Source organism: Colobus angolensis, unplaced genomic scaffold (genome assembly GCF_000951035.1).
Source record: "Colobus angolensis palliatus isolate OR3802 unplaced genomic scaffold, Cang.pa_1.0 Scaffold229, whole genome shotgun sequence".
NCBI classification, from domain to species: Eukaryota; Metazoa; Chordata; class Mammalia; order Primates; family Cercopithecidae; genus Colobus; species Colobus angolensis.
This window is the reverse complement of record NW_012115477.1, coordinates 6,080,017-6,098,483: the sequence shown is the minus strand read 5'-3', so window position 1 is coordinate 6,098,483 and position 18,467 is coordinate 6,080,017. Positions and strand designations below refer to the sequence as shown.

Sequence of the window (18,467 nt, the reverse complement as noted above, 5' to 3'; positions counted from 1 at the left end):
CCCGCCACTCCCTGTCCTCCCCAAGCCCACTGCTGAGTGTTCCCGGCGGGTCTGGGCTGAAGCAGAGGGCAGGGCCAGGGCGCCCCCTCCTGAAGAAAGCCAGGGGAGCCCCCTGCCCCGAGTCTGTCCTGTGGAGCGTGTCCAGGGCGGTGAGAGGATGGGCCGTGTCCCTCTTGCGGGCTTCGTGTTGGTGGCCCCCAGGGGTCGGTGGGGGAGGCTTGGGGACTGGACTGATACCCAAGTAGTGGGCCCGTCAGCGGACCCTGCTCCTCAACCATCTGCAAGTTAAATGCCCACGCCGCCCGAGGGGGTCGGCTTCTCCCTCCGTCTGGAGCCGCGTCCGGGTCTCGGGGACCCTTCGGGGGCCTCAGGAGGCCATTTGTGTCGCCAGTTGGGCTGTGCGGGTCTTTCGGGCAGGGAGAGCCGCTGAACTCGGCCGACCGTCTCTCACTTCTTGTGTGTCCGCAGGTAAAATAGAACTGCACGGGAAACCCATAGAAGTTGAGCACTCGGTCCCAAAAAGGCAAAGGTGAGCTGCTGCTTCTGTTTCCCCCGATTCTGTTCTCACTCCGTTATTGGGTGGAGAGACTCAGCTGAGAACTTCTTGTCCTTTGGTGCTTACCCGGCTGCCGTGTGGCGTGTTCTGGTCTTTTCCCCTTGCTTTTAAGTTTATGGCGGGGGTGTGTGTGTGTTGATGATGCTGGGTAGGAATTGAAAGCTTGTCTGTGGCCTCTGCCGCGGGATTATGGTTATTGGTTACAAAAATCTCTCGGAAGCTCACAGCTGAATGTCCTCGGTCAGAGCGGGTCAAATTGCTCCTACGGGAAATGGGTCGCAACAAGCAGTTTCGGGGGATAGTCTGCCGGACTTGGGAAGCAGCGGATGATTCCCCTACCCCTCCAGGAGCAAGACAGGCGAAAGCAGCTGCGGACACGCGGGGGGCGCGCCTTTCTGTCCGGGTTTGGGAGGCCGTGGGCGCGGCCGACTGGAGGGAAATTTGCCTCTGCCCTGTGAGCTCGCCCGGGGTATTGGAACGCGTGCGTAAACGCCGGGGCCTCTCCGGCCCCGAAGTGCCTTTGAGTCACTCCAAAGTTCTACAGGTTCTTGCAGTCGGCACCTTTGTCTTCCCGCTTTCCACCCCACTCCTCCTGGGTGCATTTTTGCTTACAACCACCAAAAGATGAAGACAGGAAGATTTTGTGCTACTTAAGGAGGGGGATTTCTCGTCTCCGAGATCATGTGTGTAGTATGTCCCTTTACAGAATGTTTGCAGATTGTTTTAGCCTCTGAAGCATTTTGGAGACATGGCTCTTTCCCTTTTTCTTTTTCTTATGAAGCCCTTTGGAGCAGTGGAGACTCCTTTCCTTTCGCTAGAGCCGGCCAGATTCCTGCTCTATTTTTTTGTTTTGTTTTATTTTTTAAAACCTTCAGCCAACTCACACCATAGGTTCCGGCTCTAACTCCAGTTGGAAAGGCACTGCTGCCTCCCAGTCGCACCGGGGTGGGCCTCTAAGCCTTTCTGGGTTTTGCAAGATGGGGTTAGGGTTTCTGCCTGCCCCTCTCCCATCCCCCCAACTCCCAACCTGAGCCAAACAATAAGCTGAAAGTTAATTTAAATCAGGACTGCGTGTATCTGGTTAGATACTGGTGAGAGTGTGTGTGCTGGAGAGCAGGAGAGTGCTATGCATTTCACTGGTGCTGTGCAGAAATAGATGGCTACAAAACATGTCATCTATATGCCTGTGTAGATTCCAGCTCTCTTCCCAGGCAAAGCATTTTCACAAATCTTGTTTTTAAGGATGAGTTGGTTTGGATTTTTCTTGTTCTCATGCTTTAATTTCATTAAGATAATTGAAAGGGATTTGAGTGACCGGATAGATTGTTCTAATTGCGAAGTTTGGTAGGGGTCACGTTACTTTCATATAAATTGAGCTTGGTTTAACAAGAATTGAAAATCGAGGGAGAAGTTATATTCCCCTAAAAAGAAGCTTAAAGCCATAGCCTGAATTAGTTAGGGAAAAAACATAAGCACATTTTGCGAATTCTAGTTATTATGTTTGGTCAGTGTGTCTTAATTTTGTTAAAATGTTGAATAAATAAGCAAATGGTTGTGCCTCAAGTACTGGCATTTTAACTTTTGGGAGTTTCTAAATTTAAAAATTAAATGTCTTGGATTTTTACAATTCATTAAGCTACATGTAAATACAGATGACTGTGCCTTCCCCTGCTGCTTTTCTTTTGCTAACTGATGGGAATTTCTCCCCAGGTGTAGGGGATTAATTTAAAAACATTACCTGGTAATAAGTGCCTGTTTTATTCCTAAAGGCCCTTGCTTAGTCCAAAAGCATATATATACTTAGTTACTTGTTACTTTATAATAAACAGGAGTTCCTCTTTAGGAAAGCACATAAGGTAAGGTGTCACCAGTGACAGCAAGTATTTATCAATGTATCTTCAGTTTATTAATAATGTAGATTAAATTTTTAAGTTAATTTTTCACTAGCATTAAAATGCTCAGGATTTTAAGTGATACAGTACTATCTTACTAACGAAGTAAACAGGGATGAGAACACTGGAGATTTCTTTTACTGATAGAACAGTCATGTTCCTTGCTTGTGTTGAAATGTCTTAAAAGTAGAGCCTTTGGCCGGGTGCCCTGGCTCATGCCTGTAATCCCAGCACTTTGGGAGGCCGAGGTGGGTGGATTGCCTGAGGTCAGGAGTTCGAGACCAGCCTGGTCAACATGGTGAAACCCCATCTCTACTAAAAATACAAAAATTAGCCGGACGTGGTAGGGGGGTGCCTATAATCCCACCCAGCTACTCGGGAGGCTGAGGCAGGAGAATTGCTTGAACTGGGGAGGTGGAGGTTGCAGTGAGCCGTCATGCCACTTCACTCCAGCCTGAGCAAGAGTGAAACTCCACCTCAAAAAAAAAAAAACAACTTCTTTTCTCTGCCCCTGGAAATCTATGTTACAATTATTTTAACTGACCCTTGGAGCTGTGATGCAGTTTCTCATATCTGGACTATTCCACCATTTTCATAGGCTCTGGAAGCAGGCAGAGAAGGCATCAGGGTGACAACATGCCCAGCACCTAAGGGAAGGTCAAGAGGTTGTACTGACTGATGGGGGTTGCTCTGATAGTTGAATGCCACAAACCAATCCTTGCCAAGCCTGCTAGACTTGAGGGTGGAGTTCTTTCTGCTTAGCAGTCATTTCATTCCATCCCATCATCATGTGGGCATCTGAGGCAGGCACACCCACATGTGCACCAGTGACCTTTATACTTGATATACAAGGCATGTCAGGAACCTGGTGCTGGAGAATGCACGCTGAGATGGATGAATGGGCTTGCGCTGACTAAATAGGGGAGCAGGCCCAGGAGGTGATTGGAGGCTTGGCAGGCTGTGATCTAGCTTTGACTTCCAGTGGAGCTTGGCGGGGGGACACTTTCAGGAAGGAGTAAGGTTGAATTTGGTTCAGACCAAGCTTAGCTCCCAATTACTGAGGTCTCAAGGGAATGTGGAAGGAATGTGGCTTTTCTGCATTCAGATACCCCTCAGTTGGGGAAGATTATAGCAGTTACTTTACAGACATTGAAGTCTCCTGCATCTGGACTAAAGAGAAGATTGCACTGGATATCTGTGATAGTGTTGCACTTTCTATTCTAAATGTAAAAGCTATAGAACATGAAGACTTTGACTCCGAAGTATAGGCTCAACTTTTTTCCCTCCACCTTGGAGGTAAGGGTGGGTATGGAAAATAGTTGGTACTTGGAAATGTTGTAGCTGAGTTTGGTTGGAAGAGCTGCTGGTATCCTGTGGGGCCTTGTTTGTGCCCCTATGTGATTATGTAAATAGCACTGATGTCCTTTTTTGTTATGTTGTGGGCTGTTGGGCATGGGAGAGGGAAGAGGAAAATTGCTGACACTGGGGAACTGAGAGGATGGTGGTTTTAGTTCAGTTTCCTTGACTTTTTTAAATTATGAAAATAATTTTTCATATGTTCAGTTTTTCAGAACCTAACCTTTTTGTTGTTGCTGCTTCCTATGTGATGAAGAACCTAAGCATATTTTTATGAAACTTCCTCACGATTTAGCTGTTGGCATTGTTTAGGATTATGTGTAGCAACAAATACATTTGAAGAAAGGAGGAAAAAAATAGGATATTATAGTTAATGTTTTTCTAGGCAGGATCCTTTATTTTTTTCTTCCTTTTAGGGTAGGATTTTTTTTCCCCCCCTCAGAGTCTCACTCTGTTGCCCAGGCTGGAGTGCAGTGGCATGATCTCAGCTCACTGCAACCTCTGCTTCCCAGGTTCAAGTGATCCTCCTGCCTCAGCCCTGCTAGTAGTTGGGATTACAGGCATGCGCCTTCATGCCCGGCTAACTTAGGGTAAGATCTTTTAAAACGGACTATGGTGCCTAAGCTCAAACGTTCTTTTTTGTTTGTTTACTTAAAAAAAAACAGTGATGGTTGCCCAACACTATGCCCAGCACCTAAGGGAAGGTCAAGAGGTTGTACTGAATTTTTAATTGTACTCTTAAAAGTGATTAAGATGGTAAATTTTTTGTGTTTTTACCACAGTAAAATCGGGGGAAAATGCAAAAAAGAAAGTGAAGAACTTATTTCCATATTAGTCTTGTGTTTAACATGTAAATTGGGTAGAACTTATAAAAGTCATTGGGGTTTTAAATGTATCTTACTTTAAGTGGCTATTTAAAAGCTAGTGTTGGCCGGGCGCGGTGGCTCAAGCCTGTAATCCCAGCACTTTGGGAGGCCGAGACGGGTGGATCACGAGGTCAGGAGATCAAGACCATCCTGGCTAACACGGTGAAACCCCGTCTCTACTAAAAATACAAAAAACTAGCCGGGCGTGGTGGCGGGCGCCTGTAGTCCCAGCTACTCCGAGGCTGAGGCAGGAGAATGGCGTGAACCCGGGAGGCGGAGCTTGCAGTGAGCCGAAATCGCGCCACTCACTGCACTCCAGCCTGGGCGACACAGCAAGACTCCGTCTCAAAAAAAAAAAAAAAAAGCTAGTGTTGCATTTTAATAGGTGTTAAGGATAGAATAGGCTAGTGTCAGGACCAGCAACGTGCCTATTAGCCAGGGCACATGACCCTTCAATGCTGCCTCCGACTTCAAAGTCTTAGGACAATAAAAGATGTTTTTAATATAGAACATCTAAACACAGGTATGAATAGCAGTGGTACTCCTTCCTTATCAGTGTGTGGCTCAGGTGAATCTTGTGATTCGGGAAAGTTTCTCACACATGCAGAGACTTGAGGTTCTGAATGTTAGGAAGCTTTCTTGGCTGGTTAAATAATTATAAACTGGGTTATCTTTGGAGTGCCCAGTTTAAGATCAGTGTGGGATTGCCTAAGTGGTTGTAGCTGAAAAGATTTTTTTCCTGATTTCATATTTTCTCAAAACAAATTGAGAGAGTTTGAAAGATTTCTTACTTTGGTTTTAATAAGAGTTTTTTAAAAAATTAGATGCATCTACTGTGTAGCTGTCCACAGTAACCCTGAGGAAGATGTTATGGAAACATGGCATGTGCCTGGAGCCAGTGGAAATTGAGAATCTTGGCTTCTGTTTCTGGCTTTCCCTTTGATTTGTGTGATCAGTTACATTCTCTGTTCAGGCCAGATGCCATTATGATAAACTACAAGGGGCATATAGTATTTTGTTCTGAGGTTTTGCCATTGTGCTCAAAATAAATAGGTTATCAGCTAAGGCTTAAAAATATCTTTTGGAATTAGAGAGATCTGGGGTTTTTCCTGTAAGGAGCTTGACTTAAAATTTTTTTTTCTGTAGCTCTGTTGTTTTTGCCTGTGTACCTCTTTCATGCCGTCAGCAAGGGGGAAATGATCTTTGCCATGCTTTGAAACTCCTATGAGCGACACCAGTTTAGTTAATGTGTGGTTATAGGATTGGGATTTTGTGTTAAAGTGAAGCTGTTGAACTACCTTCATGTATTTGAAGTGACTCCATTATAATTGTTTTTAGCAGCATCCAGGCAGCAACTTTTCTAGCAATAACTAATTTTTGGAAGGTGTGAGTTAGCCATTCAGTAACTCTGGCGGTTGGTTTGGTCTGGGAGGAAGGAGAGGCGGAAAGACGAGATGGTTAGCTGTGCTATTCTTAGCTGAGTTTCCTTTATCGACTGTTGCCTCTGATTCAGGCTTCCAGTGTCATAAGACAGGAGGTGGCAGTGTGGTAGCAATGACCAAGGGGTAGGATTGGTATTCTTAGTTAAGATCTCAGCCCCATAATTCCGATGTTACAAATTGGCTTGGACTGCCAGGATTTTGCTTGAAGGCTGGTGGCAAGCATCCGTAGTTTTGAGTGTTCCATTAAAATTAAGGGTGTAATTTATCATGGTTTGAAATTGCTGTTTGGCAAGTATTCAGTATTGGTAAATAAACACAGTTATAAATATTGACATATTATGTCAATTTTATTGCCCTGAAGGGGAATACATAGTACGTAAACTATAGATATTTTAGAGAATTATCCTGAGACCACTTAACTTGATTAGGAAATAGTTTAAAGTTATTGTAGAAATATTCTTGGGCCAGGTGCGATGGCTCACGCTTGTAATCCCAGCACTTTGGAAGGCCGAGGTGGGCGGATCAGGAGGTCAGGAGATTGAGACCATCGTGGCTAACACGGTGAAACCCCGTCTGTACTAAAAATACAAAAAACTTAGCCGGGCGTGGTGGCGGGCGCCTGTAATTCCAGCTACTCGGACAGCTGAGGCAGGAGAATGGCTTGAACCCGGGAGGTGGAGCTTGCAGGGAGCCGAGATCGCGCCACTGCACTCCAGCCTGGGTGACAGAGCGAGACTCTGTCTCAAAAAGAAAAAAAGAAATATTCTTAGAGGAATCTATTGAACTATAAGCTGAAAGGAGCCTAAGTCTTTAGAATGTCTGGCATTATTGCATTATCATTAGTTGTTTAGGAAGCTGATTCTCTTGTGGTCATGGTATATCAGTTATCTGTTGCTGCATAAACAAACCACTCCAAAACTTAGTGGCTCAGAACAATTTATTCTTTCTCATTCTGTGGCTGTTAGGTGGTGGTTTCTGATCCACATGTATCACTCAGGTCCCTTACTAAACTGGGCTGAAAGGACCAGGGAAGCTTTGCTGATGTAACTGGCCATCCTTGTAACCTTTCTCCAAATGGTATCTTATTGTTCAGAAGAAGCTGGAGTTTTTTTTTTCCTGGCACAGTTGACTAATTTTACCCTAAGTGAAAATGGAAACTGCTAGTCTTCTTAAAGGCTGGGCTCAGAATTGGCACATTACTTCTGTCCCATGCTATTGATTAAGGCAAGTCATTTGGCCAGCTCAGATTCAGGGGAGATATGGAAATAAACTCCATCTTTAGTTGGTAGAGTGGCATGCATGTACCAAGAGGGAGGAATTGATGGTGGCTATCTTTGTATGTCATCTTCCACAAATTGAAGGAAGAGTGGAGTAGTGTGGTTTCAAAATGCTTGGAACAGAAAATACCTGAAAATTGCATTTAGCACTGTTGTAATATTCTGGCAGGAGATGATGTTATTAGCTTTGGAGGTAATGAGTGGTAGCTATTCTCTGTATAGCCAGAAGGAACAGCCAGCAGGATTTGCTGTTGGCTGATGGATTAGCTGAGGTGTATGAGAAACGTGAAGAATGACAAGATTTTTTTTGGCCAGAGCAACTGGGTGGAAGATGGTGCCATTTACCAAAATGGAGAATATTGGGAGAGGAGCAGATTCTTGGGTAGAAAACAGGAACTTTGGTTTTGATACGGTGTTTCTAATACTTACTAGAAATTTAAGTGAAGAAAGTTAGTAGGCAGATATATCAATTTGGAGCACGGGGAGAGATAGGACATAGAAGTGACATTTGGGGACTTCATTAGCTTGTGGCATTTGAAGCCATGGAATTGGACACGATCATCAAGGGACTGAGCCTATGGCTCTAGGATGAAGGAGAGACCAGCAAAGGAGGGTGAGGAAGGACAGTTGAGTAGAAGAAAGCAAGCAGGGCAAACTGTTTCTAGAAGATAAATGAAGAAAGCCTGTGGAGAAGGAGGGTGTAATCAGCTGTGTAGAATACCACTGAGTGATGTAGATGGATGAATAAGTGAGTGGGGGTGGTGGTAAATCTCGGCCTTCTGGCTCTGCTGTAAATAGAAGGAGAAAGATTTACAAATTTTGGAGCAACCTAGGTTATAACCTTTCTTTCAGAATTCATTTATTCAATTTTTGTTCATTAGTTTTTTATTTATTTATTTTCTTGAGACAGAGTCTTGCTCTGTTGCCAGGCTGGAGTGCAGTGGTGTGATCTTGGCTCACTGCAACCTCCGCCTCCTGGATTCAAGAGATTCTCCTGCTGCAGCCTCCTGAGTAGCTGGGACTACAGGTGTGTGCCACCATGCCCAGTTGATTTTTATAGTTTTTAGTAGAGACAGGTTTTACCATGTTGGCCAGAATGGTCTTGAACAACCCTGACCTCAGGTGATCTGCCTGTCTTGGCCTCCCAAAGTGCTGGCATTACAGGCGTGAGCCAGCGCACCTGGCATTTTCTTTGTTTCTAGAAATATCTGAGTATTTATGTATCTGTTAGAGATGTAAGAATCTCCTTAGTAGATCCTCTGACTCAATGGACAAGGCTTGTTTGTGACAAATGACAATTGATCTATTCTTTTTTTTTGAGATGGAGTTTCACTCGTCACCCAGGCTGGAGTGCAGTGGCGATCTTGGCTCACTTGCAGCCTCTGCCTCCTGACTTAGATTCTCCTGCCTCAGCCTCCTGAGTAGCTGGGATTACAGGCACCTGCCACTACGCCTGGCTGATTTTTTTGTATATTTAGTAGAGACAGGGTTTCACCATGTTAGCCAGGTTGGTCTCAAACTCGTGACCTCAGGTAATCTGCTCACCTCAGCCTCCCAAAGTGCTGGGATTACAGATGTGAGCCACCGCGCCTGGCCAGTTGATCTACTCTTGTACTTTTTAACGTTTCTGGTGAGTGTGAGCTCACTTTTTTTTGTTTTTTTTTGAGATAGGGTCTCGCTCTGTTGCCCAGACTGGAGTACAGTGATCACAGGTGTAGACTACAGGCACCTATAGGCACATGCCACCTCGCCTGGCTAATTTTTTTTTTTAATTTTTAGTAGAGACAAGGTCTTGCTGTGTTACTCAGGTTAGTCTTGAACTCCTTGGCTCAAGCAGTCCTCCCACTTCGGCCTCCCAAAGTGCTGGGATTACAGATGTGAACCACTGTGCCTGGCCTTCACTTTGTTACAAAGTCATTCTGCTTTCTTATTAACATAACATTGGGGAAATTGTCTGAACCTATCTTAGGTTCCAAAAGAGTGTAGACCAAGTTCAGTTCTTCTTCTTTTTTTTTTTTTTTTGAGTCAGAGTCTTACTCTATTGCCCAGGCTGAAGTACAGTGGTACGATCTCAGCTCACTGCAACCTCCTCCTCCCAGGTTCAAGTGATTCTCCTGCCTCAGCCTCCTGAGTAGCTGGGATTACAGGCGCACACTACCATACCCGGCTAATTTTTTTATTTTTAGTAGAGATGGGGTTTCACCATGTTAGCCAGGCTGGTCTCAAACTCCTGACCTTGTGATTTGCCTGCCTTGGCCTCCCAAAGTGCTGGAATTACACGCGTGAGTCTCTGCATCCAGCCCCAAGTCCAGTTCTTCTATATATATGGTGGACTAAATGCGTGATTTGACTAGCAGAGGTCGAAACTCTTGGCCAAAACGTTTATGGATATGAGCCAGGTTTAAAATACCTTTATCATGATTATTTTAGGACACTAGCATAAATTAAGTATTCCTTCCATTTTGTTCATAAAACTTTTGCTAAAAGAAATACAAGAAATCTTTTGGGAGGAACTAAAATCCTTCATTTTTACACTAAAAAAAAAAGTGGTCCTTGGCAAAGTAGCATGCTTCTCCAATTATGAATCCTGTCTTGTGACCAAAACCATTAATTAAAAATTGGGTGATATGTTAAGATCAGTTGATTTTGAGATAGGTGACTTGTTCTGAATAACTCCTTTCGAGACTTTCCTGCTGTCTATACAAGTCTTTTGATCAATAGAGTACTACTTCCAGGATGTATTTAAATATTATAAGAAAGGAAAACTTATAAAAATGAAATAGCGCAATAGATGCTTTACCAAAGGATTCTCCATAGAACCCTGGGAGAATCTACCTGCCCGAGGCCCTCCAGATAATCACGGGAACCCATTACCAGGTGCTACAACTCTGCCTGACTTCATCCCTCCCATTTAAGTTGTCCACATACTCAAAGTAGCTTGCACAGGAGCCCAATCATGTTTGCAGTGGCAAGTCAGAGCAGAGATGTCCTATTTCTTGCCTTCTCTAAGTACGGAAATCTTGTTTGGCTTTTTTGAAGGGTTGATTTATCTTCTTTCTTTAGGAAAAAGACTAGTATACAGGTAGTCTGCTCTCTGGGGCTTATATAGAATAAAAACATTTGGATATCCTGTTTTAAGACAGAAAAATGAGACTTTTTTTTGTTTCAATGTGTTTTTTAGTAGCTTCATCATAATATAAGTGGATTGTGGAGAAGTTGGAGAGGGTCCTAAGGATAGGAGGTTAGGACAAGAGGGCATAGAGAGGTAGATGTCACGGCTTTGTCTCAGGAGGCTGATTATGGTTCCTGGGGATGTGTACTTAGATTGCAAGAGGTAGAGGTATCTGGAGTGGAGTCCACGGTGTCTGTCTGTCTCAGCTTGTTATCAAGTTTGGTATAACCCTGACTTGCAGAAAAAAATGTCTTGAATGTCAGATACTGCTGAGGATCAGGAGAGTAGGAAGGAGAAACTGCTGAAACCTTGCGATGAGGAGACTGGTTGCTTGCCATATGTGTCCTTGTTGAACCAAGGGAAAAGCCGGGAGGATGTGGGATATGAGGTCTGGATCTGGGCTTGTTTTGTGGGATATGAGGTCTAGATCTGGGCTTGATTTCCAGCTTCACTTACTAAATGTATGATGTAGTTTGAGGATGAGGAATTTGAGGTCTTGGGAGTTAGAATGGAAGTGATGCTTTATAGGATCCTGTTGGACAATGTGTGTAAAGGATGAATACAACATCACCCAGTAGTCATTCCAATGGAAGCTGCTGTATTTTTCTCCTTGAGATTCAGATGGGGAAGCTGGATGGATGTAGATTAGATTTGATGGTGATTAACAGAAACATGGAAGATCTTTGTTCTCTTTTGGGATGTGGACTCAAGTAATAATCTGTGGGTGGTGTGTTTTTTAATTTACAATGAACATGTATTACCTTTTTTGTTCAGATACAACATAGATACAACAGACTGTATAAATATTAAACATTGATAATTTTTACATATGTGCACATTCAGATTAATTCAAAACACATAAAATGTAAAAAGTGTTTTTCAGTCCTCACTCTCTCTAGTAGTTCCCAGGGCTTACTTGCCACTGGTTGTATATTTTCTAGAAGCTCTATGCACGTGTCCACAAACATCTTTGAATATAATAATGAAATCATGCTGTTTACAATTTTTGCTTTTACTATATAATGTATCCTGAAGAATCTTCAATGTAGGTACAAATAGTTCTTTTTTAACCAACAGATGCATTGTTCAGCATAGGTGTGCAATAATTTAGCTGTCCTTTTCATAGTAACTTTATTCAAGTGTACTTACATGTATGCCATCAGACTTCTGGTTGAGAAGTTTGTACTTTTTTTTTTTTTTTTGAGACAGAGTCTTGGTCTCGCCCAGGCTGGAGTGCAGTGGTGCGATCTCTGTTCACTGAAACCTCCGCCTGCTGGGTTCAAGGGATTCTCATACTTCAGCCTCCTGAGCAGCTGGGATTACAGGTGTGTGCCCAGCTAATTAGCCCAGCTAATTTTTATATTTTTTTGGTAGAGATGGAGTTTTGCCATGTTGGCCAGGCTGGTCTCGAACTCCTGACCTCAAGTGATCCTCCTGCCTTAGCCTCCCAAAGTGTTAGGATTACCTGAGTGAGCCACCATGCCCAGCCCCTGGTTGAGAATTTTTATAACATAAATTCTTAAATTGGGAATTTGGGAATTGTTATGTCAAAATATGTGGACATTTAAATTTGAAAGCGCTCTGTAAAACCTAAAACTAAATTTCGGGGCTTTTTCTTTTTTTTTTTTTTTGGGGACGAATCTTGCTTTGTCTCCTGGGCTGGAGTGCAGTGGCGTGATCTTGGCTCACTGCAACCTCTGCCTCCCGGGTTCAAGGGATTCTCCTGCCTCAACCTCCCAAGTAGCTGCGACTACAGGCATGTGCCACTAGACCCAGCTAATTTTTGTATTTTTAGTAGAGACGGGGTTTTTCACCATGTTGGTTGGCCAGGATGGTCTCGATCTTTTGACCTCATGATCTCCCCGCCTTGGCCTCCCAAAGTGCTGGGATTAAGGGCATGAGCCACTGTGCCTTGCCCCAAAACTAAATTTCTTATATTGACATGATTAGTTATAATTTTGACAACAAAGAGCTTCTTTCAATGAAGTATACAGTGAGACCGTTTGATTAAGAAATGTCTCATCAAACATGGAGGACTATATAATTGTAGGAACACACTCCTCTATCATGGATATGCTAACTCTGAGAAGTCTGCCCATTTCATTTGTGCCCCTTGTATATAAAAATTAAGTAAAAAGCTGTAAAGATGAAATTCTGATACCTTATAGCTAAGATGTGTAGTACTCATGCTCTCCCGTACTTAGCACCTTAAATTTTGCATCCTACCTCAGAAACTAACAGTAGTTTCTTGCGGAGGAAACTTCAAGAAGGTCCACATTTTGAGGTGGAATTTGATTAAGAATTAGTTTCCAAAAGAAGGTGCTACTCAGCTTTTGGTCCTAGCAGGGCAGATAATGAAAGAATCTAGTTAAGAGAACCTGTGGTAATAGTGGTTAAAAAACAACAACAAAAAAAGCTGGTTGAAAAGTGGCTGAGCTCTCCCCAGATGTGGTTTTTTTTTTCCAGCTGGTTTTGCAAAAAATGGAGAAGCTCTTGCTTTTTCTTTTTTTTTGAGACGGAGTCTCGCTCTGTCACCCAGGCTGGAGTGCTGTGGCCGGATCTCAGCTCACTGCAAGCTCCGCCTCCCGGGTTCACGCCATTCTCCTGCCTCAGCCTCCCGGGTAGCTGGGACTACAGGCGCCCGCCACCTCGCCCGGCTAGTTTTTTGTAGTTTTTAGTAGAGATGGGGTTTCACCGTGTTAGCCAGGATGGTCTCGATCTCCTGACCTCGTGATCCGCCCGTCTCGGCCTCCCAAAGTGCTGGGATTACAGGCTTGAGCCACCGCGCCCGGCCAGCTCTTGCTTTTTCTTTGGAGAGTTAAGTGCAGTTGAAATTTTTAGTTTCTATATTTCTTGTGTGCTAGTTTACCTAGTTTTGCTTTTTTTCAGTTTCAGAAATGACTTAATTCCTTATGTAAATTTTTAGTTTAACAAGCATAGATTAAGTGCCTGTGCTCATAGTTGATTCTATGCTAGGTTTCAGGGGCTAGAAAGAAGAGTAAGACCCTGCCGGGCTCAGTGGCTCACACTTCTAATCCCAGCATTTTGGGAGGCCGAGGCGGATGGATCACGAGGTCAGGAGATCTAGACCATCCTGGCTAATACAGTGAAACCCTGTCTCTACTAAAAATACAAAAAAATTAGCCGAGCGTGGTGGCGGGCGCCTATAGTCCCAGCTACTCAGGAGGTTGAGGCAAGAGAATGGCTCCAATCCGGGAGGTGGAGCTTGCCGTGAACTGAGATCGTGTCACTGCACTCCAGCCTGGGCAACACAGGGAGACTCCGTCTCAAAAAAAAAAAAAAAAAAAAAAAAAAAAGATTAAGACCCTTGTCCTAAAGAAAGACATGGAGTACAGTGGCTTTCACTTTGTTCTGTCTGAATTCCTGGGTGACATTCTTTTTATTTTCCAATAGTAATTGGTGGCTCACTGTGGCAGTGATCCTAAAGGTGGGTTAAAATCTCTGCAGTAAAGAGAAGTTGTGAATGTCGTACGTAGGGTATATGTGAGATGCCCCAGAAATATATGAGGAGGGGGCATTATTAGGCTTAGCCTGTTACCAATGAGGAATACATTCAGAGAGGGATGTGGAAATAGGCAGAGGCTAATAACCATGTGCACCCAGGAGGGAAGAGGCAGGAAGGGACAGCAGGAGCCACGTCATGTAAGTGTGAAACATCCTGGGGTGTGTGTGGGAACTACAAGCTGTTTGAGATTAAAGAGGCTGGAGTGTGAGGCAGGATAGTGATTGAGTCTGAGCGAAGAGGGCAGCTAGAGCAGCCTGTGTGCATGATGGAGTGACTGCATTATTCTCATTCTTGATGTGTTTAACTTAAGGAGCTAAGTAGTTTTTTTTTTTTTTTTTTTTTTTTTTTTTTTTTTTAAAGACGGAGTCTCGCTTGCAGTGGTGCGATCTCGGCTCACTGCAAGCTCCGCCTCCCAGGTTTACGCCATTCTCCTGCCTCCCGGGTAGCTGGGGCTACAGGCGCCTGCCACCTCGCCTGGCTAGGTTTTTGTTTTTGTTTTTGTTTTTTTAAGTAGAGATGGGGTTTCACCGTGGTAGCCAGAATGTTAAGTAGTTTAGTTCATGCCATTTAGCAAATGCTGATTTGGGATATCATGGAAGACCGATGCCTAGGTTAATTTTGGAAAACGCTCACCAGAGATCTCGTTGAACTTTTTTTTTTTTTTTGCCTCTTCACTACTTCATAAACATGGGACTGGCTATGCTCCCAAAACATTTCATGGAATTCGCAGCTGTTCTTAGGGTATCCTCTGACAGGGTAATTAAGGCAAATTGTGATACAGGACTAGGAATCTTATAATAAGGTTGACTGAGCCCATATTATTAGTATTATTATTATTATTTTTTTTTTGTGAGGGAGTCTCGCTCTGTCGCCCAGGCTGGAGTGCAATGGCGTGATCTCGGCTCACTGCAAACTCTGCCTCCTGGGTTCACGCCATTCTCCTGCCTCAGCCTCCCGAGTACCTGGAACTACAGGCGCCCGCCACCACGCCCGGCTAATTTTTTATATTTTTAGTAGAGACGGGGTTTCACCGTGTTAGTCAGGATGGTCTGGATCTCCTGACCTCGTGATCCGCCCGCCCCGGCCGCCCAAAGTGCTGGGATTTCAGGCGTGAGCCACCGCGCCCGGCCCATGTTATTTTTTTAAGGTTAGCTGTGGCGAGACAGTCATCAGTGGTGCTGGTTAAAGCTCCTAGTATTATATGATTTTTGTTAAAGACATCCCAAGTGATGTAATGAACTTCTGGAGAAAAATGTGATAGACGCTTCTGTGTGCAGGTACTACTACCTAAACTTGGGGATAGCAGTACAGCACAGTGGTAGGGTGGGCCAGTGGCATCTTGCTTGGAGCTACACAGGCCTCAGCAGGAACCTTTGCTTAGCCCTGTGATCTTGTGCAAACTGATTAAACTCTGAGATTTCTGTTTTTAAAATCTGTAAATGAGGATAATAAAACCTATTGCAGAGGGTTATTGGGAATTAAATGATAATGTCTGTAAAGGACTTCTTGGATTATCTGAGACTAAAGTGATATTGTCTCAGTAATAAGTTTGTGTATTTACCATGTGGCAGTGGAAAATGGGGGATGGATGTGCCTGTTCCTGTATGACCCCATGGTTTATGGTTTATGTTTCATGTATACAGAGATGTAGGAATGTTTCACATTTCTTTGTAAAATACGGGTTATGCACTGTGAATAAGTTAAGAATTGGTGTTTTATATCTAGGCGCATGGATCTTAGAATCCCTAAAATGTGTTTAGTTATGGAATTATCTTAAACAAGAGAGATCATACTTAAAGGAAATAATAGACCAGGAGATGAATTCCTAATTCCAAAGAGGTAGAAACAGTTTAAAAATGGACAAAGGATGAGAAGTGGCAGTTCAGAAGGGGATAGCTGAAAAGTCAATCTGTGTACAAAAAGATACCCAATCTAGGCTGGGGACGGTGGTTCATGCCTGTAATCCCAGCACTTGGGGAGGCCGAGGTGGGTGAATTGCTTGAGCTCAGGAGTTTGAGACCAGCCCGGGCAACATGGTGAAACACTGTCCCTACAAAAAATACAAAAATTAGCCAGGCATGGTGGTGCGTGCCTGTAGTCCCAGCTAACTGCGGGGCTGAGGCGGGGGAATGGCTTGAGCCCAGGTTTGCACCACTGCACTCCAGGCTGGGCAATAGTGAGATCTTATTTCAAAAAGCAACAACAAAACAAACAAAATCCTAATCTAACTAGTTATTAGGGAAGTACCAACTATAATGACATTTTCTGCCTATGAGGTTGGAGAAAAATGAATAAGATTGGCAGTATCTGGTGTTGGCAAGGTTGTGGAGGCATGGCCACTCGTATAGCTAGAGAGTACATTGGCAAAGATTTCTTGGCACACTATTTGGCAGTATCTATTAGTACTTAAAATGAGAATACCTTTCAACTAAGTGTCATGGAAGACAACCCAGTCCTCATGGCTTTGTGTCATCTGTAAGCACAGTTTTAATCAGCAATATTGTAAAAGACCTCCATCCAAATCGCCAAGCAGGAATTGGTAAAAGTGGTCTCTAGTAGGTGAGAGTCCATAAAACACAGAATTCTTAGGTTATACTAGATTACACGTCACATTTTAACAGGTATTGTACAGATAATCTGAAACTAATACTATTGTCTACTTTTCAAGCAAAAAAGATCTCTAGCTCTAATTTTACTGTTTGGGACATTGTATAATTGCCTATCTTTGAGTTGTAGAAAGGAAATTTTTGTAAAGGAAGACAATACTAAGAGTCCTTCCTTTTTTCTTTTTGTTAAAAGTGCTTTAAGGACAGGGTGCTTGGCTCATGCTTGTAATTCCAGCACTTTGGGAGACCATCCTGTGTAAGACAGCAAGAACCCATGTTTACTTATTTTTGTTTGTTTGAGACAGAGTCTTGCTCTCACCCAGGCTTAAGTGCAGTGGCATGATCTCGGCTCACTGCAACCTTCTGCTCACTGCAACCTCCGCCTTCCGGGTAAGGGATTCTTGTGCCTCAGCCTCCCGAGTAGCTGGGATTACAGGCCGGTGCCACAATACCCAGCTAATTTTTGTATTTTTAGTAGAGACAGGGTTTTACCATGTTGACCAGGCTGGTCTTGAACTCCTGACCTCAAGTAATCTGCCCGCCTCAGCCTCCTAAAATGCTGGGTATACAGGCGTGAGCCACTGCGCCCGGTGAACCCATGGTATTTTTTTTTAGATGTAGTCTAGCTCTGTCACCAGCCTGGAGTGTGGTGGCATGATCTCGGCTCACTGCAACCTCTGCCTCTCAGGTTCAAGCGATTGTCCTGCCTCAGCCTCCGGAGTAGCTGGGACTACAGGCTTGTGCTACCATGCCTGGCTAATTTCTGTATTTTTGGTAGAGATGGGGTTTCACCATATTGACCAGGATGGTCTCAATCTCCTGACCTTGTTATCCACCCACCACAGCCTCTGAAAGTGCTGGGATTACAGGTGTGAGCCACTGCGCTCACCCCCGCCCCCACCTTTTTTTTTTTGAGATGAGTCTCGCATTGTTGCCTGGGCTGGAGTGCAATGGCATGATCTCAGCTCGCTGCAACCTCCACCTCCTGCATTCAAGCAGTTCTCCCACCTCAGCCTCCCAAGTAGCTGGGATTACGGGTGCCCGCCACCACGACCAGCTAATTTTTTGTATTTTAAATAGAGATGGAGTTTCACCATGTTGGCCAGGCTGGTCTTGAACTCCTGACACTGTGATTCACCCACCTCAGCCTCCTAAAAAGTGTTAGGGATTACAGGCATGAGCCGCCATGCCTGGCGGAACCCATGTTTAAAAGGAAAGAATAAGCACTTTAAAATAATGTTCAACTATTTGTAACTTTGAGGCATGTTTAATGCCTTTCTCCATAACAGCAATTTCACTTGTAGTATTCTGTTACAAAGACATACTTGGCAAAAAGACATAAGTGTTTTTTCCATATTGTTTAATAGTTAAAAATAGGAAATAACCCAAATGGCCATCAAAAGAAAACATACCCTGTTCTGGCCTGGTTTGGTGGCTCACGCCTATAATCCCAGCACTTGGGTAGGCCAAGGCAGCTGGATCACAAGATCAGAAGATGGAGACCATCCTTCCTAACACAGTGAAACCCCATCTCCACTAAAAACAAAAAATTAGCTGGGTGTGGTGGTGGGCACCTGTAGTACCAGCTACTTGGGAACAAGAGAATGGTGTGGACCCAGGAGGTGGAGTTTGCAGTGAGCTGGTATCACGCCACTGTGCTCCAACCTTGGCGACAGTGTGAGACTCTGCCTCAAAAAACAAAACCAAAAAAAGGAAAAAGCCGGGCGCGGTGGCTCACGCCTGTAATCCCAGCTCTTTGGGAGGCCGAGACGGG

At 44.1% G+C, this 18,467-nt stretch overlaps 1 protein-coding gene across 4 annotated transcripts in view; it reads left to right on the top strand.

Moving 5' to 3' along the window:
• Positions 1 to 18,467, top strand: part of IGF2BP3 (insulin-like growth factor 2 mRNA binding protein 3) — a 163,976-nt gene that overhangs the window by 1,197 nt on the left and 144,312 nt on the right. For all 4 annotated transcript variants that reach the window (XM_011944196.1, XM_011944194.1, XM_011944193.1 and 1 more), the window contains exon 2: positions 469 to 529. In XM_011944196.1, coding sequence (XP_011799586.1) covers positions 469 to 529 — 61 coding nt within the window. The remainder of the gene's footprint in view (positions 1 to 468; positions 530 to 18,467) is intronic.